This window comes from Symphalangus syndactylus, chromosome 2 (assembly GCF_028878055.3).
Source record: "Symphalangus syndactylus isolate Jambi chromosome 2, NHGRI_mSymSyn1-v2.1_pri, whole genome shotgun sequence".
NCBI lineage: Eukaryota > Metazoa > Chordata > Mammalia > Primates > Hylobatidae > Symphalangus > Symphalangus syndactylus.
The window spans coordinates 116,083,248-116,109,295 of record NC_072424.2 but is presented as its reverse complement, the minus strand read 5'-3'; the positions used below and the strand labels follow the sequence as shown (position 1 = coordinate 116,109,295).

General features: G+C 43.3%; 1 protein-coding gene across 3 annotated transcripts in view; it reads right to left on the bottom strand.

The window, feature by feature from the left end:
• Positions 1–26,048, bottom strand: part of ARFGEF3 (ARFGEF family member 3) — a 190,869-nt gene that overhangs the window by 45,466 nt on the left and 119,355 nt on the right. For all 3 annotated transcript variants that reach the window (XM_055265344.2, XM_063622611.1, XM_063622614.1), the window contains 8 exons: positions 20,409–20,516; positions 19,549–19,764; positions 19,283–19,393; positions 16,467–16,617; positions 14,386–14,706; positions 12,318–12,451; positions 9,561–9,706; positions 7,729–7,908 (listed from right to left, as the gene is read on the bottom strand). In XM_055265344.2, coding sequence (XP_055121319.2) covers positions 7,729–7,908; positions 9,561–9,706; positions 12,318–12,451; positions 14,386–14,706; positions 16,467–16,617; positions 19,283–19,393; positions 19,549–19,764; positions 20,409–20,516 — 1,367 coding nt within the window. The remainder of the gene's footprint in view (positions 1–7,728; positions 7,909–9,560; positions 9,707–12,317; positions 12,452–14,385; positions 14,707–16,466; positions 16,618–19,282; positions 19,394–19,548; positions 19,765–20,408; positions 20,517–26,048) is intronic.

Sequence of the window (26,048 nt, the reverse complement as noted above, 5' to 3'; positions counted from 1 at the left end):
GAAAGAACAATACCACTAGTTGCAAAATTTAATTGTAAGGATCATGCAGAGGTTATTGGTCTAACCAATCCACATTGACAGCTTTTAAGTGTTCAGATACTAGTTTTAAAATAAAGGTGACAAACACCAATCACATTCTCATATTACTGTTCAGGATCTACACAAACTTGGTTCTGGAAATAGTTCAATACACAAAGGTATGAGAATAACACTGTAATCACCGGTGATCAAAACAAAGGTGTAATTTTACAAATCACTTTTAGTAAGAATCAATTCTAACATTTTAAAAGTCTAAATCTATATAAAACTCAAAGCAATATATTTTTCTACTTGAGACCAAAGCAAGTTTCCTTTTTCCTATGTAAGCATAATTCTTTGAGATGAATCTGAATTCACGTGGTATACCTTGTCAACCTTTTCCAAAAGAATTTTAAGCCCTGCTTTAGAGACAAATTCTTACATTATGTATACATATATTTTTCTTTTACATATTTTTCCTTCAAAGACTAATGATAAGTTTATGAGGTTATAGGCCTTTAATGTGCAAACATCACCAGTCTAATTTAAAAACAATTTTACTTACCCCCTCAAAAAACTCAGTACCCATTTACAGTCATTGCCTACTCCACCACGCCACCCTCAGCCTGACGCAACCACTAATGTACTTTTTGTCACTATAGATTTTCCTATTCTGACATTTCATATAAATGCAGTCATATAACATATGGTCTTTGGTGACTGGCTTTTCTCATTTAATGTATGTTTTCAAGATTCACCCATGTTGTACATATATCAGTACTTCATTTTTATTGCAGAATAATATTTCATTGTGTGGATATAACCTAATTTAATGTATCTATTCATTAGCTGTTGGAATTTGAGTTGTTTCTAACTTTCTGGCTATTATGAATAATGTTACTATGAACATTTGTGTACAGGATTTGTACAGATGTTTTCATTTCTCTTGGGTATATACCCCTTGAGGAACTGTCAGACTGCAAAGCAGCCACACATTTTACCCTCTCACCAGTAGGGCATGAAAGTTCCAATGTCTCCACCTCCTCCCTCACCAACACTTGCTATTATCTCTTTCTTTTTTTTTCTTTTTGAGACGGAGTCTCACTCTGTCACCAGGCTGGAATGCAGTGGCGTGATCTTGGCTCACTGCAACCTCCGCCTCCCAGGTTCAAGTGATTCTCCTACCTCAGCTTCCCAAGTAGCTGGGACTACAGGTCTAGTCCCGGGTTCAAGTGATTCTCCCACCTCAGCTTCCCGAGTAGCTCGGACTACAGTGTGCGCCACCACACCCAGCTAATTTTTGTATTTTTAGTAGAGATGGGGTTTCACCATGTTAGCCAGGATGGTCTCGATCTCTCGACCTTGTGATCTGCCCGCCACGGCCTCCCAAAGTGCTGGGATTATAGGAGTGAGCCACCGTGCCTGGCCGCTATTATCTATCTTTTTTATCCTAGTAGATGTGAAATAGTATCTCACGTGGTTTTGATTTACATATTCCTAATGACTAATGATGCTGACCATCCTTTCATTAGTGCATATTTAATGCCATTATTGACATGGTTCTATTTACATCTGTCATTTGCTATTTGTTTTCTGCATATTTACGTATCACATCCTTTTTGTTCCTCTGTTCCTCTTTTACTACCTTCTTTTATGTTAAACACTTTTTTTTTGTGATCACTTTCATTCATGTTTATTTTTTAATCTTTTTGTCTTATTCTCTCGGTTGCTGCCCTAGGGATTATAATATGAATCTTCAATTGATCACATTTGTACCTCAAGTTAATACTGAGCTAATTCTGGCAAAATACAGCAACTTGGCTTCTATATAGCTCCATTTCCCATCCCTCCTTTCTGCTAATGTTATTTATATTACATCTTCATGTTTAATACATCCAACAATACAGTGTTGGAGTTATTGCTTTAAACGTTAGGTTTTTGAAATAAATTAGGAGAAAGAGAAAAATTTACACACTGTTTTATATTTTCCCACTTATGTACCATTTCTTCTTATGCAATAGATTTACCAGTTTGTGTTATTTCTTTCAGCTTAAAGGAATTTAGTATTTCTTGTAGAACAGGTCTACTGGCAAGACATTCTCCAAACTTGTGTTTATCTGAGAATGTTTTGATGTCATCTTCATTTTTGAAGAGTAATTTCTCTAGGATTATTCACTGACAGTTTTTCTTTCAGCACTTTAAATATGTCGTTACATTGTCTTCTAGCCTTCATTTTTTCTGAAGAAAGCATTAGTTAATCCTAGCATTAGTTCCTCTGTAGTAATATAGTCTTTCTCTTGCAGCTTTTAAGGTTTTGTCATCGTCGTCGAGCATTTTGACTACAACGTGTCTATTGTAGATATCTTTGTGTTGATCCCAATTGTGGTTCCACTATTTCTTTAAATATATTTTCCCATCTATTTGTCTTTCTCTTTTCTACCTGGGACTCTCATTACAGGTATGTTGGTATGCTTGACATTGTTCTACAAATCTCTGAGGCTTTGTTTATTTTTGGTCAAACTTAATTTTGTCTGATCTTCAGAATAGATAATCTCTATTAATCTATTTCCATGTTCACTGATGTTTCTTTTGCCATCTCTTTCTGGAAAGCCCGTATAGCTAATTTTTAATTTCAGTTATTGCCCTTTTCAACTCTAAAATTTACATTTTTATAGTTCCCATTTTTTATTGAATGCAAACATTGCACCTGCAAATCAAGAAATAATTTGAAGATTATTAATATTAATATTTAGAGTCCCTATTTTTGAGTCATTGTCATATTTTCCCTTAATTTTTTCGAACATATTTAATAGCTACTTTGAAGGCTCTGGCTCCGAAATACATGTGGGCTCACTCTAAGTCAGTTTCTATTCACTATTTTTCCCTCTATGTTTCACTGTTTCCTGTTTCTTTGTATCGCTCATATTTTTGAGAATTGGACATTTTAGATAATTTATTATAGCAGTGCTGGATTCTAATTTATTTTTGAGGGTTTTTTTTCCCCCAGACTAAGGTGCTTGGAATTCCACAGACTAAGTCTGTGGAATCTGTCTCTTCCCATGGCGCTCATGTGTCTGCTCAGTTTTTGTTCTTCATTTTTATTTTTTAGCCTGACTCCCTAGTGTTCATCCCCATGTCTGCATAGCTTAGTAGTCAGCTGATCATGTGGGTGGAAACTGCGCTCAAACACCTTGAGTCTTTAAGGTTCCTACCCTCTGGCAATCAATCTGTGTGAGAAGGTTGGTCAGAATATTCAAAGTTCAGCCAGTTTTTATCTCCCTTTTCTTTTATTTTCTGATGAGATCTTTACAGTCTCCCCTGTACATGCCCATGTTTTAGTCATCCAGGGATGTGTGAACAGACTATTTGGTCCCTCTATGAATCTCTGATATCCAGGATCTTAGATTTCTTGCTAGTACACTACTCACTGCAAACCTTAGGCCAGCAAGGTTGCAGGATTCCCCTGTTCATTTCTCCATGAATTCACCACTTTTAATTGACAAGCCAATGGTCTTCTCCCCACTCTTCTCCATACCAAGTCTGTCCCTGATAGTAGAAAAGCTGATGATTGTCTCAGTCAGCCTCATGCTGGTCAAACTACTATTCTTGCCAATAGAGCTTGGGAGTAAAGGTGATGGCTTCAGTCTTTGGCAAGAAAGTCAGACTCCCACTATTCTTAACCAAAGTTCTAGCAAACACTGTTTTTAAGAATAAATGCTACTCAATTTGTTGATCTGCTTTTGGTCAATTTCCAGACCCCTCAGATGGTTGCTTTGGACAATTCTGTCCTGTCCTGTTTTATGCTTGATTTTTGCAGGGAAGGTTAACCTAACTTCTTCATGTCACCATAGCCAAAGCTGCTCCTGTCCTTAATCTTCCTAAACATATTTAAGCATTGTTATTTTAAAATATGTCTCTGATAACTCTGATATCTGGGTTCCTGTGTGTGTTTATTGTTTGTTTTTTAAACTTTTGTTTTCAATGACATGTTATTTCCTAATTAGCCTGGTTATTTTTTATTGAATGCAAACATTGCACCCGCAAATCAAGAAATAACTTGAAGATTATTAATAGAATGATGTAATCTTCTGTCAGAAAGTCACTAGAAACCTCAGATTACCTTAATCTCATGTCAGGGATTGGGATTATTTGAAGTTGGGTTTATTTTCTCTTATGACTAATCTATTTAAGGTTCGCCTTTCTTTCTAAGACGTCCCTTTCGCTTCAAGATCCTGACTCAAGATGCCAGGAAGTTACCAGACTTGGGAGGTCCCAGACTGCAATTTTGCTGAGCTTCTCTGTCTTTTATTATGTTGGTGCAAAAGTAATTGCAGTTTTTGCTGTAATGGCAAAAACTGCAATTACTTTTACACCAACCCAATATCTTCCTTTTTTTAAATTAGTAGATTCTATTTTTAGGAAAAACAGCCTCAAATACCAGGAAGACTACTCTGGGTATTCTTTTTCTCCCAGATCTTGGCCTTGTAGTTCTTCACTGCCCTATAGTATGTCAGTGTCTTCGAATGATGAAATTTTTTTTTTATCCAACTTTTTTTAGTTGTTGCCCGTGAGAAAGTTGATCTGAATTACCTAGTTCACTCTTATTGGTATAAAGTCTTACAAGGCTACAGTAACCAAAACAGCATGGTACTGGTACCACAACAGAGACATAGATCAATGGAACAGAACAGAGCCCTCAGAAATGATGCCGCATATCTACAACTATCTGATCTTTGACAAACCTGACAAAAACAAGAAATGGGGAAACGATTCCCTATTTAATAAATGGTGCTGGGAAAACTGGCTAGCCATATGTAGAAAGCTGAAACTGGATCCCTTCCTTACACCTTATACAAAAATTAATTCAAGATAGATTAAAGACTTAAGTGTTAGACCTAAAACCATTAAAATCCTACAAGAAAACCTAGGCAATACCATTCAGGACATAGGCGTGGGCAAGGACTTCATGTCTAAAACACCAAAAGCAATGGCAACAAAAGCCAAAATTGACAAATGGGATCTAATTAAACTAAAGAGCTTCTGCACAGCAAAAGAAACTACCATCAGAGTGAACAGGCAACCTACAGAATGGGAGAAAATTTTTGCAACCTACTCATCTGACAAAGGGCTAATATCCAGAATCTACAATGAACTCAAACAAATTTACAAGAAAAAAACAAACAACCCCATCAAAAAGTGGGCAAAGGACATGAACAGACACTTCTCAAAAGAAGACATTTATGCAGCCAAAAAACACATGAAGAAATGCTCATCATCACTGGCCATCAGAGAAATGCAAATCAAAACCACAGTGAGATACCATCTCACACCAGTTAGAATGGCCATCATTAAAAAATCAGGAAACAACAGGTGCTGGAGAGGATGTGGAGAAATAGGAACACTTTTACATTGTTGGTGGGACTGTAAACTAGTTCAACCATTGTGGAAGTCAGTGTGGCGATTCCTCAGGGATCTAGAACTGGAAATACCATTTGACCCAGCCATCCCATTACTGGGTATATACCCAAAGGACTATAAATCATGCTGCTATAAAGACACATGCACACGTATGTTTATTGCGGCACTATTCACAATAGCAGAGAGTTGGAACCAACCCAAATGTCCACCAACGATAGACTGGATTAAGAAAATGTGGCACATATACACCATGGAACACTATGCAGCCATAAAAAATCATGAGTTCGTGTCCTTTGTAGGGACATGGATGAAACTGGAAAACATCATTCTCAGTAAACTATCGCAAGGACAAAAAACCAAACACCGCATGTTCTCACTCATAGGTGGGAATTGAACAATGAGAACTCATGGACACAGGAAGGGGAACATCACACTCCGGGGACAGTTGTGGGGTGCAGGGAGGGGGGAGGGACAGCATTAGGAGATATACCTAATGCTAAATGACGAGTTAATGGGTGCAGGAAATCAACATGGCACATGGATACATATGTAACAAACCTGCACATCGTGCACATGTACCCTAAAACTTAAAGTATAATAAAAAAAATTAAAAAAAAAAAAGTCTTAGGTGTTAACCTATCTAGGTTAACTTATCTTAGATGTTAATGATCTAACCTTTAGGTGTTAACTTCTAGGTGTTAACTATCTAGGAGCTAACTATAGCTGTTAACTAGGTGTTAAGTGTTAACAATCTAGTCTTTCGGTGTTAACTTATAATCTCAATCCTTTATTTCCTTAAACTTACTAGGCTTTGTGATTTAATATTTTGCATGGAAGATACCAATATTTCAATCCAATTCTTTATACGTCTAGTTGTACCATCTGTTGTTTTATCAGTTCTCTCCATTGCCTTGTTTTCTTGTGTGTTTTGTGAATTTTTAAAAAATACTGAGAGCTCACGTACCTTGAACCTTTATTTGTGGGATTCTTTTGTGGTCTGAGTTGACATGAGTTTCTCTAGGGGGAGTTTTGTTGCTTCCGTATGGTGCCTGTGTAAAGTTTCTCAGATCCTGAGGTGGTGTAATTTCATATACAGATCACATAAAAGGGCAAGGTTGTAATAATAAATCCTGGAGCGCTCTTTTTAAAAAACTTTCCATTAAGAGCCAATGTTAGAAACAAGCTGACAGTATCCTCAGGAAGTTTGTTTTAATTCAACCTTGGCCTGAGTGAACACCAGCTTTGTAAAGTTTGCATTGAGATTTGTTTTCTGTTTCTGTGTACTCACGTCTGGGATGACCAGAACTTCTGCTCCACTTGAGAGCAAATTCCCTCACAGTAAAACCAGCCTAAGGGCTCTGCTTACTTCTCTGGCTTCCCGTTGGCACTCAGTTTTGGGGCTTCCTTACTTTCTTGCCAGTGTGTCAAGGTATTTAAAAGAAATGTTTAAACCGCTATTCAACATTTTTGGTGGATTTCAGAGAAAGAGATCCTGTATTTCTAGCCCACCGTCATGTGAAATACAAAGTCTCCAGTTAGTTTCTTTACCTTGCCTTCAGTAGACAGTATGGCAGCAGTTAGGAATATAGGCCAGGTAGAAAGAGATAGGCCAGCAGATTGCCTAGGTTCAAATCCCAGCTCCACCAATCACTGATTATGTATCCTTAGTCAAATTGCTTAACTTTCCTGTTTCTTTTTTTTTTGATTGCCTAGGTTCAAATCCCAGCTCCACCAATCACTGATTATGTATCCTTAGTCAAATTGCTTAACTTTCCTGTTTTTTTTTTTTTTTTGATTGCCTAGGTTCAAATCCCAGCTCCACCAATCACTGATTATGTATCTAGTCAAACTGCTTAACTTTTGTTTTTTTTTTTTTCTTTTTCAAGGAGTCTCGCTCTGTCACTCAGGCTGGAGTGCAGTGGCATGATATGGGCTCACTGCAACCTCTGCCTCCCCGGTTCAAGCAGTTCTCCTGCTTCAGCCTCCTGAGTAGCTGGGATTACAGGCATGCACCACCACACCTGGCTAATTTTTGTATTTTTAGTAGAGACGGGGTTTCACCATGTTGGTCAGGCTGGCCTTGAACTCCTGACCTCATGATCCGCCCGCCTTGGCCTCCCAAAGTGCTGGGATTACAGGTGTGAGCCACCACGCCCGGCCCTGCTTAACTTCTCTGTTACAGATTCCACATAGGATTATTGGAAAGAGTAAGTGTGCGAAGCTCATAGAACCGTGCCTGCAACTGTACTCAGTAAGAGCCAGCTATGACGCTGATGACCATGTCACACTCACCTGGTCTTGGACGTCCTCATCACACAACTCCAGCTGCATAATGCGCTCGAAAGGTCGGAAGAGTGCTTCATTGAAGTGAAAATGAGGTGGCTCGTTCCAGTCAGTGAGGACCTCTGTCAGTATGTCATGGATGAAGGAAACAGCCTTCTGAGACACATGTCTTTCCTTATGGCAAGCAGCCTGCAAAATTCACGAGAGAGTGGCTCTCCATCAGGACAGCAGACAGTGAGAACGGTTTCTGAAGGCTTTCCCACCCCACCTCATTACGAGGAGGTAGAAGCAGCAATTCTGTTAAAATCAAAACATTCTAAGGGATAAGTCTAAACAAACTGCATACTACATTGCATTTTTAACAATTTAACCAGCTTATCAGGCACAACCTCAATTTCATGTTAATGTTTCTAGAAAAAGAAAAGTTTCTGGTAATTTCTTTTTCTGTAACATGACAGTTTTCTTGAATGGTACAGAACATGCTCACTATAAAGACACCAGAACCCATTCTAGGAATGGCTCATGGTTTCATCTTAGCTGTGCCCCACACGTAGGAAGATCAGATGAGTCATTTGTCCCTCAGTGAGGTGAGGGACAAATTGCCACAGTAGCTTTAATTGGTTTACAAACCTCCTGGTATCCATGCTCTTGAGTAATCCTTTCCTGTACTGGCCCTGGGCTTGGACGTGTGAGTTGCTTTGGCCAGTGGAACACAAGCAAACATCATGTAAGAACAGAATTAAAAAGTACTTGTGATTTGGGGTTTGCCCTGTTGTTGCTCTTTGGAACCCTAAGAATGCCATGTGAACAAGCTAGGGCTGGTCTGCTGGAGACTAGTCTACATGAGAGACCATGAAAAGAGAGACCTGTTTGTCTAGCCTTCCCAGTTAAGGTCATCATGAACCATCTGGCCCCAGACTTTGCACCAGCTGACCATAGATACACAATTAAAGCCAGTGAGATCTGCCACGCCTGGCCAACACCAGAACTACCCAGAGAAGCCTACCTCAAATTTCTGACTCATGGAATCAAGAGCTAAATAAATGGTTGTTGTTTTAAGCCACTAGATGTTGGGGAGGCCTCATTGTAGAGTAAAAGATAACTGATAGACTTTTTCCCCATGACTACGTTGCTATTTTCTACCCATTTGGCTTACTAGAATGTTCTCAGGTTAATAATTTAAGTTCTAAGAAGTATTTTATGATTTATCTCTACCAGATAAAAGCAAAAGGGCTATTAAGAATAGTTATCACTGCAAAACTGGGCAACAGTTTTCCCTATCAACTTGGAAGTGGCCAGTCCTCACATATTGAGATGCTTAGATGTAGAGCTGCCATAAAACTGATCACATGAACTGCTTTCCTTTGGAGGGTGAAAGGGTCTTAGTATTAATTTTGTTGGGAAAACCAAGACATAGGGTTCCCTGACTGAAAGGACACTGTCCTGAGTATATTTAGCTATTAGAAAACAGGGACTGGTAGGAACCAAAGACATTGCTCTATTTATGTATAAAAATAAAGCTATCAGGAACCACCCACAGTCTTTCTGTTCCAGGCTCAGGTTGATACCAGATCATAAAAAATGAAAAACTAGCTGAGTTGTAAAACTGCAAAGAAAGAGGGTCAGAGTGAGACTAGGGTAGTACTGCCCTTTGGGGTGATTCTTTAGATGCCATGAGGTATAACCAGAAAACAGTGATGTTTGTGACCAGGTGATAGGCAGGTTCCCACTGCCCAGTGGCCACAGTGTTTTGTCCCCATACATGACTGCAGGCCCCCATGCTGGCTCTGCTGGTCACTGACTTAGCAGTTCCAGCCTCTTCCCACCTTCCCTGTGCTCACCTCCACCAGGTGTGGGGCCACAAGGCTCCAGCAGCGCATCACGTGGAGCAGGGGCCGTGCTTTGCTCCGCACAATCCTCAGCATGGCATCCCCCAGGCGGAACAGGTGGAGGGCGCTTTTTCGGTCTTGAGTGGATTTAACTTCTCCTACAGGAAGGCAAGAACATAAATGCCAGAAAGCCCAAACTCAGACATAGTCTGACCTATTCAAGCAAAGAGAGAGGTTGAAAATCTAGGTAGAACCAGTAGGGTAACTCGATATTGGCTAACCAAGGGAGGAGGAGGGAGCCTTGGATTCAAGAAGGATGTGGTGGTTCTCTTAGCAAGACCTGCATCGTCCTCTCACTCACCACTGTAGCCCCGGTACCTGGGACATGACAGGTATGATCAAGACTTGATGATAAGAGGGAATGAGGTAGCGGTTCAGTAGGAGGGCCGAGAAGTCCGACCGTCTGGGTTCAAATCCTGGCACCATTTAGTAGTTGTGTTATATTGGGCCAAAGATTTTCCTCTTTAATGATCTCATCTGTAAACCTGGGGATAATACTGCCCACTCCTAAAATTGCTTTAAAGATTAAACGTGATAATACACATAAAGTGCTCAGCATGGGCCCAGCACATACTAACTGACCAACATTTTTAGCTATTATTATTACTCTTGTTACTGTCACCTTTCACTGTCATCATCTACTTTGCCAATCCTTAATAAACCTCTGCAGCCTTTGCCAAGCAGGCCTGGTCCCTCTGCTGCTCCGTAACATGCTGTCTGGCCTGCTCTGTCTTGTTTTAGTACCATCCTTGCCTACCCTGATCTTGGGCTACTTCTTTGCCACTGTCACCTTCATCTCCCCCGCTCCCTCCTTGCTCATGTCCTATTGCCTCTCCTCTACTTCCTACTGGGGATGGGACCCAAGTCTAAACACAAAATTCATTTCTGTTTCATATAGACCTTTACACACAGCCTGAAGGCAATTTTTGTACCCCTTGGGGACCCTCAATAAACTGTGTTGTGTGCCTGTATTTCGAATGTGACTCATCACATGAGGTCAGGTGTGGAACTTTCCACTTGTGGCATCATGCCAGTGCTTAAAAAGTTTTGGATTTTGAGCATTTTGGATTTTGGATTTTTGGATTAGGGATACTCAACCTGTAATAATCATGGATGTTTACCCTGCATCAGACACTGTGTTGGTTCTGTAAGTCTTTAATAACTTTAATTTTTAAAGCAATTATATTTTCTTTCTTTCTTTTTTTTTTTTTTTTTTTTTTTTGAAGGAGTCTCACTGTGTTGCCCGGGCTGGAGTGCAGTGGTGCAATCTCGGCTTACTGCAACCTCTGCCTCCTGGGTTCAAGCAATTCTCCTGTCTCAGCCTCTCGAGTAGCTGGAGCTACAGGCACACACCATGACGCCCGGCTTTTTGTATTTTTAGCAGAGACAGGGTTTCACCATATTGGTCAGGCTTGTCTCGAACTCCTGAACTCAGGTGATCTGCCCGCCTCGGCCTCCTAAAGTGCTGGGATTATAGGCGTGAGCCGCCGCACCTGGCCTATATTTTCTTTTAAGAAGAAAATATAATTATTGCTATTTTACAGAGTAGAAAATTGAATGTCTGAAAGGTGATATGACTTGCCTCAGATGCTGTGGCTGGTAAGTGTTGGAGGCTGCATTTTATATTCCTACCTGATTGATTCCGAAGCAAGTCTCCCTCTTTCTAGATTTACCGACCCTTCCTGGCCCCTGCTCATTGTGTTCTTTGTAAGCTCAGAGTCTACTGTTTTCTCTAATGCGAAATACTTTGAAGGTTACCCCTAGGGTCAGAGATTCTCTGAAAGTCTGATGGGCCTGGAAGGTTGGCTTTATATAGCTCAGGTTTTAAAGTCTATTAAAAACTAGTGGAGAAACAACTGTGGTTCTCAAATCTAAATCTGCAGCAAGGATGAAAAAATCAAATATACTGCACTTAGAACTTCAGATTCTTAAGGATAGAAGGGACCTCAGAGGTTGTGCAGTCCAACATGTCACTAAGGTGCATCCCCAGCACATGGCTCCCGATCTCTGTCTGAACTCATCTGGGACAAGGTGCTCACTGTTTCGGGACATCCGCTTGTGCTGCTGATGAACAATTCCATCTGTGAGCGACCTGCCAACCCTTTGGGAACCTTGGACAATTCAGTACAACTCTACTTTGTCTTCCACAAGATTGGCCTTCAAGAGGGCCTTATTTCTTCACCTGGCCTCACTGGAGATGACAGGGATACTGACCCATCATTAATGGGATATGCCTCTGAGATTAGTTTTGCAAGAGTGGTGTGCAGTTTCCTTTTTCACCACCCCTTTTGGAATCAGTGGTTGCTTCTGCACATCATAAACCACCTCTGTCCGGTTGGCTGGACACAGGTGTGTGGTGTGGTTTGTGATATGCAGAAAAGCTCCACCTTCATGTGAAGGAAGCCGTCTGCACCCTAAGGAACCACACCATTTCTACCACAAGCACAAAACTTAGCAGAACAACCTAGTCCAGCTCCAGTGGGAATTCTTATAGATGTGGTAGCAGCAACGTTTCCATTTACAAAAAGTTACACCACCCTTCACACAGGCTGCCTCAAAATCCGGAGACAAATCTATACTTGGCTTAGCTTGTGTGAGTGTAAGCAAAGGGAATGTGGAGTCAAATCTTCAGGCACGCTGCTGGTGATAGAGTCCTGGGCTGTTTCCTGCTAACCTCCTGGCATATGGTTTCTTCAGGGAAAGAATTACCTGGCATTGCCAGAGAGTAATCAACTGTATCCGTAACAGAATGGAAAAGCTGAGACTGTGATGCTTTCTTCAGCTGGTAAAGAAACCCTCCCAGGGCCATGAGGTTCAACTTATCCGTAGCATCTTCAAAGAGCCTGGATTCAAACAGAAAGAGATGTATTCTTTGGAAACAATTCAGCAAGGTCTTTATGGCAGAATGATTATGGTAATTTTGTTGATGTGATTAATAGAAATGCTGTGTAAACACTGCAGACAAGTGTATGGTATTATTATATCTATTCTAATTGTGTACAAGTCTGCTCTAACTGTGAGATTTTAATTCAAAGGCACAAAGAATATATTTAAAAATATCTTTGTGCCCTCATGGTCTAGCTCAGCTATGGCAGGCACTCATAAAATGCTTGGCAAGAAGCTAAAAGATGGCAAGGCGTTGTTCCCAGAAACTGAGTAATTGGGAATGGAATCTGCAGAATTAGCTTCAATTTCATAAATGATGTCAAAAAACCCCAGTAAATTAATGAATAAGGTTTTGTTTGTCTATAATTTATGAGTATAATGCTGGAAAGGATACAAAAACAGCTAAGAGTGGATCCTGTAAGCCCCACTCCGGGGCACAGACTGGCCTTATACACACCCAAAGGCCCAGATGTGATGGGAACTCAAGTATCTATTTGGAAGAAAGAATGTCCCCTAATATGATGGGTCTTACAGGTTCCTTTTCTTTTCCACTCACCTGGGCACAGACCTTGCCAGCAGAAGGATTTAGGAAGGCGGGGAGCACAGTAGCAGAATTTAGGGGAGGATTTGAAGGTCATGGGAATGAAGAATGGTAAAGATCAAATATCTGTTTTATGAGGCCACAATGAACAATGTGCCAGGAGAGCCTTCCACGGCTCTTGGGTCATCCTGCTATCTGCCCTCCAAGCCTAGTGACACCGCAGGGCAAACAGTGCTGTGGGGGCACCATGAGCTGCTTCAGGGAGAGGGTCTCTAATAGAAATGGAATCATGAGTCCTTTTTGAAGGAGGAAAATGAGACACGCAAGTTTTAAGATGGGAATTAGTGGATTATAAATTATCAAAACAAATATATTTTTCTTGCTATTTTGTAACTTCCAATTTTGATACCATTTGGTTTCTGGGTCCTATTGACCATTTCTCCTCCCTCCTTCCTAGTAAGAAAATAGTGATGAATATTATATTCCACCTGACACCTGTATATTACTTTCCAGATTCTAAAACATTTTCACAGCCAACTTGGATAAGCAGCAAAAAGCAATTATGGTAGTGGATTAGTAGATGGAGAAATTGAGTCTCAGTGCAGCTATGTCTACAGACGTGACCCGGCAGCTGGGGAGTGCAAAGCCAGGACAGGAACTCAGGTCAATCTGAGTCCCGGCCCAGCGAATGCTCCTCCCACTCCTGTCCCCTTCCTGATGGTCCTCCCTGTGCCCGTGCCAGGGGTCTGGGACACAGCGACCAAACGCTGAAGAGGTAAGTGAGGTGGAGCTGTGTGTGATTGGTGACCAAAAGCACTTTCAACCTCCGGAAGTACCACCAAACAGTTGAGGTGATTGGTGAGTTTCCCTCTTCACCTTCACATGGTTGTTGGGCATCAATAAGTAACACATGCATGTGGGATTTTTGAAAACAGCCATAATCATAAGAATAGTGGATTTTTACCATTTTCCAAGCTCCGCTCCAGGTGCATCAAGTTACTAATTAATTTACCCTTACAACTACCCGGTGACAGAGTTACTTTTAAAAAATGACCCTATTTTACCAATGGAGAAGCCAGGCAGGGTCCAGGGAGGTGAGGTTGCCTGAGATCCCAGAGTAAGTGCAGCGCTTTGACCCCAGGTGGCCTACCTCAGACCCTCCAGTGTCAGTAGAAAACGTTTCATTCCAAGTATGGATGTAATGGTAGAGAGAACAAAGCTTGAAAAAGATGGAAGAGATTTAAGTGATTGGCTAACAAATGGGTCGTCCCTGGCATCACTGAGACCAGATGGATGTGGGTGTCGCCTGGTAAGCAGGCTCCCGGGGCGTGGGAGGCCGGCGCCGCGCACCTGTCGGCCTGCGTGGACAGGGTGAGCACCACCTTGGCCGCGCTGCTCCCGCTCATGAGGCTCCCGCCGCGGAAGTCGGAGGCCCGGCCCCGGCTGCCTTCCCGGACGAGGTCCTGGATGGACAAGGGCTGGACGACGGGGGCCGTGCTCAGGGAGCGCCCCTGCTCCGGGCTCTGCTCGGGGGGCGAGCCCTGACACTCGGGGTCCCCAAGGAGGCCAGCGCTCACAGTGGCCTTCTGGGGCTGGCTGATAGTCAGAGGGGGCTGCGAGGCGCCATCGCTGAAGTGGTTGTGCTCCAGGGTGCCCACGTATTCACACACCCTAGAAAGAGCACAGACAAGCAGCTGTGAGGCGCTGCAGCTCACCCCGGCAGCTCCATCAACCCCACAGTGCCAGACAAAGGAAACGCCGCCAGCTCTGCAAGCTCCCCAGCTTTCCTCTTTCCTGTGATGACAGTCAGTCCTTCCCTCCTGTGTTCTCATGTCACACAGCATTATTAGTAGTAGTATTTGAGTTGGACCAGACAGCCTTGAAATGGGTAAAGGATTATTTGGGTTCTCTCTCTCTCACCCCAGGCTGGGAGAAAGACGGGCAATGAAGCCCGGTTCGTCCAATCCCCCTGCCTCATCCAGCTTACTGGCTTATCTGCCCTCCTGCTGTTTGAGCCATTTTTCCCCAGGCACCCTCTTTCCCTCCATATAGTGCTCTGATTAGGAGTTGGGAAGCGTTTCCTTACGACGGGATCCCAGAATGGCCATACCTATGACGGAGAGGCCAACCAGCCACAGTGAGTTCTGCCCAGCCACGTCCTGCCTGGTACCGACGGCACCACATAACTCAAGTCTGGGTGGGGTGGGTGGCGGCCGGGTGGGAGGGCAGTCACTGAATTATGGCAAACACAGAGAACAGTCACCACATGTGCTACAACGGCCGACTTCTAAATGGTTTGTTCCCAACAGAACCTGGGACGAAGATGGTTCACAAGGTCCCTCATCTCGGAGTAAGTCCGTTTACTGGTAAAGAGCATCATGGATAATCCACTCTGATGTTCTAGAATCAAGGAATTTTTCAATCCCTTACCCGCTGCTTGTGTACCAGGAGAGCCTTTTTATTTTCTTTTTTCTTTTTTTTTCTTGTTAGAGCAGCAGGTCAGCAGCCTTCATAATAGAACCATTTTGCTCAACAAACACTCATGGCTGTATTTGCTTTGAAGACATGAAACTGAACCCAGTTCTGGCTGGTGCCCTGGGCCATCGGCCATTGCCCTGGCCACTCTTGCCCCATGCCTGCTCTGCCTAGACCTGGGTTTGGAGTGAGTGTGAGGTGTGTGCTTCAGAGAAGGAGAAGGAACAGTGTGGCCAGCCCCTGCCCTGTTCCATGGGCAGTGCTCCTTCCACGGTACTGGGTCTGCCCTGATGCCATGCTTGGGGAGACGTGCTTTCAGTCTTAGTTGTAAGAGGACTTGGACTCTGGAGTTATTGCTGGTTTTCATCTTACAGGCACTGTGCACTGTATAACTCACCGGGAGTTTCTTTTCACTTTGATGCTACAATGCTTACAGACAAATTTTTGGCCTGTCTTTGGCAGAGGTGTACTATTGTTTTGTTTTGTTTCAGTCTAGCTAAATTAAAAGTAGGTATCTTGTATTTTATGTATCCAAATAAGCTATCTGAAATCCTTCTTTAAGTAAAGAGGACATTGATAAACATATAGCAATGTAATATTGTGGAGACATGACCAGTTTTAAACTTGCACAGTATTCACTTAACTTACATAGTCATCTCAATCAATTATTTAATTGGTTTTTCTTCCTTCCTTCTCTCATAAAAATGTCAATAGAAAAGTCACAATTCCTCAGACCCAGTTCTGTCTCCTGTTCTTTAAAACATACATTTAGTTGGGCCCTTATTCCCTCTTCTCTTTTCACATCTCATTTGAAGTTTAATCAAACTCTGTGAATTGTTGTAATTGATTTACATGCTGGCAGGCTCTTAAGGCTACCCCTCTCCACCCCCCACAGCCCGCTCCAGGCTTCCTGAGGCAGGGTCAGTGCCATCTGGGGGTGGGAGCCCGTCACGCACCTGAACACGTGTGGCCAGCAGTCCGGGTTGTGGCTTCCCATCTCCAGGCCTACGCTGAGGATGGCCTCCATGCACAAGACGTGGGCAGTGTGCAGCCACACCCCCTGCACCTTCCCAATCTGCTCCAGTTTCTGCTCCACTTTTAGTTTCACTGTGCCAGAAAGACATTTATTAAAATAACAGGTTGAGTAAGGGAGACAGAAAGGGAGAGAGAAAGAATGAAAATGAAAGAATGTGTGTCACGCAAGGGCAAAAGGGAAAGGACAGACTTCGGCGGCAGCAAGCGCCTCCACAGTAGGTCCTTGCGGACCATCATGCAAACCACCCAGCCAGCAGGTCCCACGTGCTGGTGGCCCCAGCTCTCCAGCTCCAGAAGTGGGATGGATCCTGAGCTGGCAGGTGCCATTCCTTCCAGGCCCTTTCATGGGCTCTGGGTCAGGCACAGCCGTGTGGATGGGTTTCATGAGCCAATTCCAGCTAAAACCATCCGGGCCCAGACCTTTCAACCTTCCCAAAACTTGGTCAAATGGAAGAATTCCTGGCTTTCTGCAAGTTTTCTCTGAGATTATTGTAATGTTAGACTCTCATTATGATCATCATCTCTAAAACAACTTATTTATGTATACTTTGAGCACCGGAATGACTGCTCTATCACTGAAAATGACCAATTTCATTTCATCCCTTGAGTTTGTATTTGTGAACTCCAAATAATACTTTAAAAAATTGTAGCCTGGGCGTGGTGGCTCACATCTGTAATCCCAGCACATTGGGAGGCCAAGGCAGGCGGATCACCTGAGGTTGGGGGTTCGAGACCAGCCTAAACAACATAGAGAAACCCTGTCTCTACTGAAAATACAAAATTAGCTGGGCATGGTGGCACATGCCTGTAATACCAGCTACTCAGGAGGCTGGGGCAGGAGTATCGCTTGAACCTGGGAGGTGGGGGTTGCAGTGAGCCGAGATCGTGCCATGGCACTCCAGCCTGAGCCACAAGAGCGAAACTTGGTCTCAAAAAAAAAAAAAAAAAAAAAAAAAAAATTGTAGATGACTAATGAGAAAGAATGCAGAAGGTAACTTCAGATGTCAGTAATGCAAAATGCTAAGGCAAGGCCAAACCACAGTGTCCTCCTTGAACAAAGGTTTCAAGTAATTGCACGTGGTAGGATAACTAAGTGATGGTCCAGAACCCAGCAATATAGCAAGCCAACCTCAAAGGAATCCAAACCATCTCCTAATGTAAGGAGCAAAGTGATTTTTAGCAAAACATCATTTGTCTAATAAATGTGATATTAATTTTATTTATTTATTTGAGATGGTGTCTCGCTCTGTTACCCAGGCTGGAGTGCAGTGTCACCATCTTGGTTCACGGCAACCTCCACTTCCCAGGTTCAAGCAATTATCCTGCCTCAGCCTCTGAAGTAGCTGTGATTACAGGCACCCGCCACCACGCCCAGCTAATTTTTTGTATTTTTTAGTAGAGATGGGGTTTCTTTCACCATGTTGGCCAGGCTGGTCTCAAACTCCTGACTGCAAATGATCTGCCCACTTCAGCCTCCCAAAGTGCTGGGATTACAAGTGTAAGCCACTGCGCCTGGCTGTTTTATCTGTTTTTTTGAGATAGGGTCTCACTCTGTCACCCAGGCTAGAGTGCAATAGAATGATTATGGCTCACTGTAGCCTGGACCTCCCCAGGCCCAGGTGGATCCTCCTACCTCAGCCTCCCAAGTACCTGGGACTACAGGCACATGCCACCATGCCTGGCTAATTTTTGTATTTTTAGTAGAGACAGGGTTTTGCTATGTTGCCCAGGCTGGTCTTGAACTCCTGGGCTCAAGTGATCCGCTTTCCTCGACCTCTCACAGTACTGGGATTACAGGTGTAAGCCACTGTGCCCGGCCTTAATCTTATTTTTTATTTGTATTTAATCTGAATATCGTGGTCTTGGTTTTGTGGTTTTTTAAAGAACTGTGAATGTAAGGATTTTTATGTAGTTCATGGTTGTAAAATACTTAAGTAAAATTGTGAGACTCCTTTTTCAGTTAACACTGGGGATCTGTGAGAGCGATTTTGTTTTCAAATGGGTCTCTAAATTGTATTCAAATCTGAGAAACACGGACCTAAATTGTGTTTCTCAGCTAAAAATGTACAGCTGACTCAGCGACTTGCTACTGTACATATCTGATAGTAGTTACACAATTTGGACCAAGCTTGCATTTTTCCTTTTGTTTGCTGCCTGCCTTGTATCTTCTGTTGCTACCAGGATGGTCATTCTTTTCCCTTAGATCCAGAGAATCATCAGCTTCACTGACTCACTGATTTCATCAAGTTAAAAATCAGCCATTTCCCGAGTTCACAAAGCTCAGATTTTTCTCTGATAAGAGCCTCTTCTTCCTGAGTCTCCCCTCATGAATTTTCTCCGTCTGTTTAATTTCCCCTTTAGAAAACTGGCCAATCTGCCTTCCCCACTATAACCCGAAGGGTCTTCATGTGTGCACTTGTGTGAAGTGCCAAAGCCAGTGAGTGACTAGATGATAGGTGTGAACAGTTCAGCCAGGTGGGCCTCCCTGGGCCTGCTGCACTTTCCTTTGCCACCAGGGGTCAGTATGTCTCCCATTCTCCAGAGAGATCTTCTGTAGGTCACCCACATAGAAGAGACCCAAGCCTGTGGCTCAATAGGATCTTGTGATCAGTGGTGTATACATACTGGGCATCACACACAGAACAGGCACGAGTGTTGGCTGGTGTGTGTAGGCCTGTGCAGGTGTGTGCATACTGCACCCAAGGTACCAAGTGGGTTCTGGCCCTCCAGTTGTTACCTTGTGTGATGGCATCATTGGGTTCTTGGGCCTCCCTCTCTTCTTTTTCTTCTTGGACACAGGAGGCAGCTGCCATCTGGGCAAGGGCTGAGGCGCAGTTAGCAGCAACCCCTTCAGAGGACACACAATGACTTCTTGACTGAGTATATCCTCTAACCATTCACCTAGCAGAACCCCTTCTAAAGGGTCCCCCTGTCCCACCCTGCTGGGTTATTCCCAGTGAGTTCTGCAGGACCACAGCCAGGGAACACTACTCCCGCTGGTACCTAGAGCGCAGCTCAGCCGTGCGGCTTTCCGCAGCCCGTCAAGGCTCATGCAGATGGCGTCCCGCTCCTTCTGGTTCTGCTCTTTGATGCCTTCAGCTCCCAGAATGAAGGCCAGCCCTTTGGAGCTCCCTGCCATTCGACCAGTCAGTGGGGTTGATAAAGTATCGATCAAGTTCTTCCAGCAGCCCACCAGAATATAGCGAGCAAATGCCACGCCTGGAACATGGAGGGGTGTGAGTCATTTTCTAGAGACAAAAACAACCCGGCAATGAATGACATCACATTCTCTTGCTATCAAATGAGCAGTACTGAGTTGCATGCAATTCTACAACAGGAAATATAACAATGGATTATATGGGATCATGTTTCACTTTGTTCTTATAAATAATAAATGTTGCATTATCAGCTGGATGATACTAAGTAACTTCCATCAATTACTTTTTCTTTTTTCTTTTTTTTTTTTTGAGACGGAGTCTCGCTCTGTCGCCCAAGCTGGAGTGCAGGGGTGCGATCTCGGCTCACTGAAAGCTCCGCCTCCCGGGTTCATGCCATTCTCCTGCCTCAGCCTCTCGCGTAGCTGGGACTACAGGCGCCCACCACCACGCCCAGCTAATTTTTTGTATTTTTAGTAGAAACATGGTTTCACCGTGTTAGCCAGGATGGTCTGGATCTCCTGACATCGTGATCTGCCCGCCTCGGCCTCCCAAAGTGCTGGGATTACAGGCGTGAGTCACCACGCCCGGCCCAATTACTTTTTCTAACCAAGACAAAATCCTGATTTAAGTCACCACATAACAATGTAATTGCTGGTTACACATGCAGTGTATGGATGTTCATAAACTCAAGACCCAAGTCATTACCTGCCACTGTGGAGTCATCGATTCTCCTGCTCTGGGCGAAAGGAGACTCTGTAGCAGCCGAGGCCATCAGCTGGCCACCAATGGCACTGCTCTCTAAGCCGTCAATATCTGTCAAGGAAAAAGAATGAAGTTTTCCCTAAATAAAACACTCCAGTCAAAAACAAGCAAATAGCCACCCAATATTCATTTTTAACAAATATCCCTTGTATCTTTTATGTTTCAAGCATGTAGCAACCTTTAACGAGACTATCATAAATTTTGTTTTATTCCCTCAGTCTAGTTTTATTTCATGTTGGAGTATTTATTCTTCTGTTACATGTTGCCAATCTCTATTTAAAAATAGATGTACATTATAAATTATTATTTCTCTGTTAGAAAATTTAGAGTATTTTGATCTTAAATACTCTTTTTATTCAGAACCATGGATTATTCCCAAATTTTATATGTACGGGTTACCCAGATGTGAACTTTTCTTTCAGAGCTTCCTTACATGAGTTAAGAGGAGAATAAGCCTCTTTGGTCATATCATCACATAGTCAGATTGCAAAGTACAATAAATAATACCTTATAATTGTCTTTTTTTTTTTTTTTGGAGACAGAGTCTCACTCTGTTGCCCAGGCTGGAGTGCAGTGGCACGATCTCGGCTCACTGCTGCAAGTTCCGCTTCCTGGGTTCATGCCATTCTCCTGCCTCAGCCTCCCGAGTAGCTGGGACTACAGGTGCCCACCACCATGCCCGGCTAATTTTTTGTATTTTTAGTAGAGACGGGGTTTCACCGTGTTAGCCAGGATGATCCCGATCTCCTGACCTCGTGATCTGCCTGCCTCAGCCTCCCAAAGTGCTGGGATTACAGGTGTGAGCCACTGTTCCCGGCCAATAATACCTTATAATTTTCAAAGTGTTTTCACAAAACATTTTTTCACTTGATCATCGAAACAGCTCAAATTAGGTATGTAGGTCAGCATTATTTTTATTTCACAGAGGAAGAGACAGAGTCCTGCACCACAAAATGACGTTTTGGTCAACCACGAACTGCATATAAGACAGTGGTCCCATAAGATTATAATGGCATACTTTTATTGCACCTTTTCTATGTTTAGGTACACAAATACTACTCTGTTATGACAGCTGCTTACAGTATTCAATACACGCGGTGCAGGTATGTAGCCTTGGAGCAATAGGCTATACCATCTAGCCTAGGTGTGTAAGTACACTCTATGATGGTCACATAGTGACAAAATTGCCTAACAATGCATTTCTCAGAACATGTTCCTGTCCTTGCTAAAGGATGCATGACCATGTTTAAAGTAGGTAAATGGTTCAAGGCCATGAGGCTGATGACAGAAATAATTAGTATTCATGTCTTCTGACTCCCATCCAGGCCTCTCTATACCATTCCAGCTCTATACTGGATCCTCAGTTATCCTGTTTAAGTTTTTGTTGAAACAAATTCTTTTCTACAGAATTAGCTCAACAAACCACTCTTTAACATTATGGCAAGGAAAGGACTGGAGTTGGGTTGAGAAGGCAGAGCTTTAGTCTTGGCTCTGAATTAAGCAGCCTTGTAGCCCTGGGCCAGGCTCGCCAAGGCCCCAAGTTCCTCAGTATAAAGGAAGTAACCACTGGAAAAGTGACTATGGAGTTGAAATATACATGCTTGGATGCAACTAATATAGCTGAATACAACACAGGGAGGGGATGAGAAAGGAGGGTAGTTGTGGGTTGTTTGTTTTTGTTTGTTTGTTTTTGAGACAGGGTCTCACTCTGTCACCCAGGGTGGAGTACAGTGGCGCAGTCTCAGCTCACTGCAACTTCTACCTCCTGGGTTCAAGCGATTCTCATACCTCAGCCTCCTGAATAGCTGGGATTACCGGCGTGTGCCACCACACCCAGCTAATTTTTGTATTTTTAATAGAGACGGGGTTTCACCACGAAGGCCAAGCTGCCTCTAACTCCTGACCTTAAGTGATCCTCCCGCCTCTGCCTTCCAAAGTGCTGGGATTACAGGCGTGAGCCACTGCCTGTAATTATTAGTATTAATTCCCTGAGTTTAGGACTTCACCCTCACCCCAAGAGGACAAAACTTCTTTGCATGGTGTTCCACTGTATCTTTGATTCTTACAGAAATTATAAAAAGCCTGGAGACTCCTCAGCAACTATCAGAACCAAAACAGGGACGAAATCTATATGGCTGCTAAGGTGGAAACAGACTGGTTTCTCTGAAATTAATTTGACATCTGGTCAAATGGCCTAATGATATTTGCCAGAAATTTTCATTTATCAAAGTATAATGAATGTTTTCTATGTGCTAGGTAAAGGTCTGATTCAAGTAATGCAAAGTTTATTTCTGTGCTAAAATTCCACAGTTCTATACAATACTCTAACATGACATCAGGAATGGCCACAATTAGTACAGGGTTGATCATCAGATTGCTGGCACTGCTTCTCCTCATACATAATGAAAAGATCAGATAGAAGTCTCCAAACTCCTCCAGCCTGGGCTACAGAGCGAGACTCCGTCTCAAAAAAAAAAAAAAAAAAAAAAAAGAAGTCTCCAAACTCTAGGTTAACTGCTGCTCTGATTCACTTGTCACTTCATACCAGGAGTTTAGAATTACAAAGAATCATAGACCCTTATTTTGTTGAATTCTTATGAAAAGCCCTTTTCTATCATTAAAGTTAAATAACTTTCCTATGGACATAGCAATTGAGCTTACTGTTCCATTAATAACAGTGATGGCTAATTAACAGTGATGACTGATGAATATGGGAACTGCGAATAGTCTGTTACTTATTCATTTTACATGTACTGAATGACTCCTTTTATTAAGGTCCGGGCAAGAGAGTCACAGAGATTACTTTTGGCAGAAACTATGGTCTTCTCAAATTAAAGCTGGAATGCTTAGGATCCTCATCCAAATTCTCAGACTTATAAGCTCTGGGCAGTACCTTCCATCCCTACTGAAAGGAGTTTGTGAAAACAAATGGAAATCAAGCATTGCTTATAGGTAAACTAAACAAATGGCTCTCACACATTTGAATAATTACCTTTCTTTTCTTTCTTTTTTTTTTTTTTTAAAGACAGAGTCTCGCTCTGTCGCTCAGGCTGAAGTGCAGTGACGCGATCTCAGCTCACTGCAACCTCTGCCTCCCAGGTTCAAGGGATTCTCCCACCTTAGCCTCCCAAGTAGCTGGGACTACAAGCGCCTGCCAACATGCTCAGCTAATTTTTGTATTTTTTTGTAGAGATGGGGTTTCACCATGTTGGCCAGGCTGGTCTTGAACTCCTGACCTCAAGTGATCCACCCGCCTCGGCCTCCCAAAGTCCTAGGATTATCGGTGTGAGCCACCGTGCTCGGCCTGAATGCTTATTTTTCAAATGGATGTAAATGCTATAATGATTAACAAAATACAACTTGATAACCTCTGCAGTGATCCTGATCCCCAAGTTTGGGACCCAATTCCCCAGTTCCATCCTAGTTCTTGAAGCAAGACTCCAAATGCCAATCAATGATGAGGACTCTGCCAACCGTGGACAGACCTCACTGTATGTTCTGAACTTCTGCCTGATTCCTAAATAGTGCCTCACCCCAAATTCTACATGGCTGGGTTCCACCTGCCAGTAGTTTATTCTGACACCTTGTAAGAGCCCCCAGTGCCAACCATAGGCAACATAACATGCCCTTTGGACAACAGATTCTGCACCCCAGCTGGACTGTCCTGCCCAGCCCTGTGCTGTTCCTGCTGGGCACAGAGCAATGCCGAGCTGTGTGAGGATACAGACACTCCAGAGAGGGCAGGGCCACGCTCTGTACCTCCTTCTCCTGGAGCCAGGAGAGGATAACTGCAATCAGAAACCAGTCTGGGGAGGGTGGGTGCAGCAGCTCACACCTGTAATCTCAGCACTTTGGGAGGCTGAGGCAAGCAGATCACCTGAGGTCAGGAGTTCAAGGCCAGCCTGGCCAACATGGTGAAACCCCATCTCTACTCAAAATACAAAAATTAGCTGGGCATGGTGGTGGGCACCTGTAATTCCAGCTGCTTTGGAGGCTGAGGCAGAAGAATCGGTAGAACCCGGGAGGTGGAGGTTGCGGTGAGCTGAGATCACGCCACTGTACTCCAGCCTGTGGGACAGAGCTAGACTCTGTCTCAAGAAAACAAACAAACAAACAAAAAAGCCAACCAACCAAACAACAACAACAAAAACTCAGTCTGGGGACTCAGAGCCAATCTAGGACAAGCCTGGAGCTCTAACTTACTAAGGCAAGAGATGACCAGACTAAACCTTCGCAGACTCCCCAATCTTTGGCATTATGGCCGAGCCACAATAAGCCATGAAAAGCGGCTTTTGACAAAAAATATTCCTCCACAACAATATGGCATACTGCTCTCTACACTCTCATGTGAAATTTCTAATAGTTAAATAGGATTTTAAAAGTTCTTGTGGTCCATATACACCACGGAACACTACACAACCATAAAAAAAAAACAAAATCATGTCCTTTGTTGCAACATGGACACAGCTGAAGGCCATTATCCCAAACGAGTTAATGCAGGGACAGAAAACCAAATTCCATATGTTCTCACTTATAAGCGAGAGCTAAACACTGGGTACTTATGGACATCAAGACGGTAACAACAGACACTGGGGACTGCAAGGCAGGAGGGTGGGGAGGGGAAAGGGTTGAAAACTGTTGGCTACTATACTCAGTACCCAGGTGATGGGATCAGTTGACCCCAAGCCTCAGCATCATGCAATATGCCCAGGTAACAAACCTGCACACGTACTCCTCTAGTCTAAAGTAATAGTTGAAATTATATATAGAGAACTATCACGAGACTTTGCAAAAAGCACCAACTTGCTCACAAGCCATTGCAACTCACAAGCCATTGCAACCTTACACAGAATAGTACTCTTGTGAGGACAACTGCCCAGCACCTGCTTGCCTGTCCGACTTAAACTGGCACCGCCCTTGTTACTGATCCTTTACTCAAGGATCATTATCTCAAAACAATGATGAAATCCTCCTCGTTTTTCCTTTAAACACCTTTGTCATCCTTTACCTCCCTGTATACGCACATAGTTTACTATGGCGGGCATATTCCCATTGCAATGTCTATTCCTGAATAAATATTTTCTTAAAAAAATAAAAGCTCTGGACACTGAAGACAAGGATGCCGGTAAGTATTTGGCATTATTGTTAATTCTGGTACAGCTGGGAAGGGAAGGGAGGGCCTCTGATATGGATAAACGGAAGGAAACCAACTTTTTCTGTTTTGAGACGGGGTCTTGTTCCTGTTGCCCAGTACAGTGGTGTGATCTCGGTTCACTGCAACCTCTGCCTCCCGGGTTCAAGTGATTCTTCTGCCTTAGCATCCCAAGTAGCTGGGATTACAGGCGACTGCCACCACACCCAGCTAATTTTTGTATTTTTAGCAGAGATGGGGTTTTGCCATGTTGGCCAGGCTGCTCTCGAACTCCTGACCTCGGGTGATCCACCCACCTCAGCCTCCCAAAGTGCTAGGATTACAGGCATGAGCCACGGCGCTTGGCCAGGAAGCCAACTTTAAAATCAGTCATTTTACATTTATTGGTAAACCCCAAGAACACTGAATGATATGGGCAACTATTAGCATGT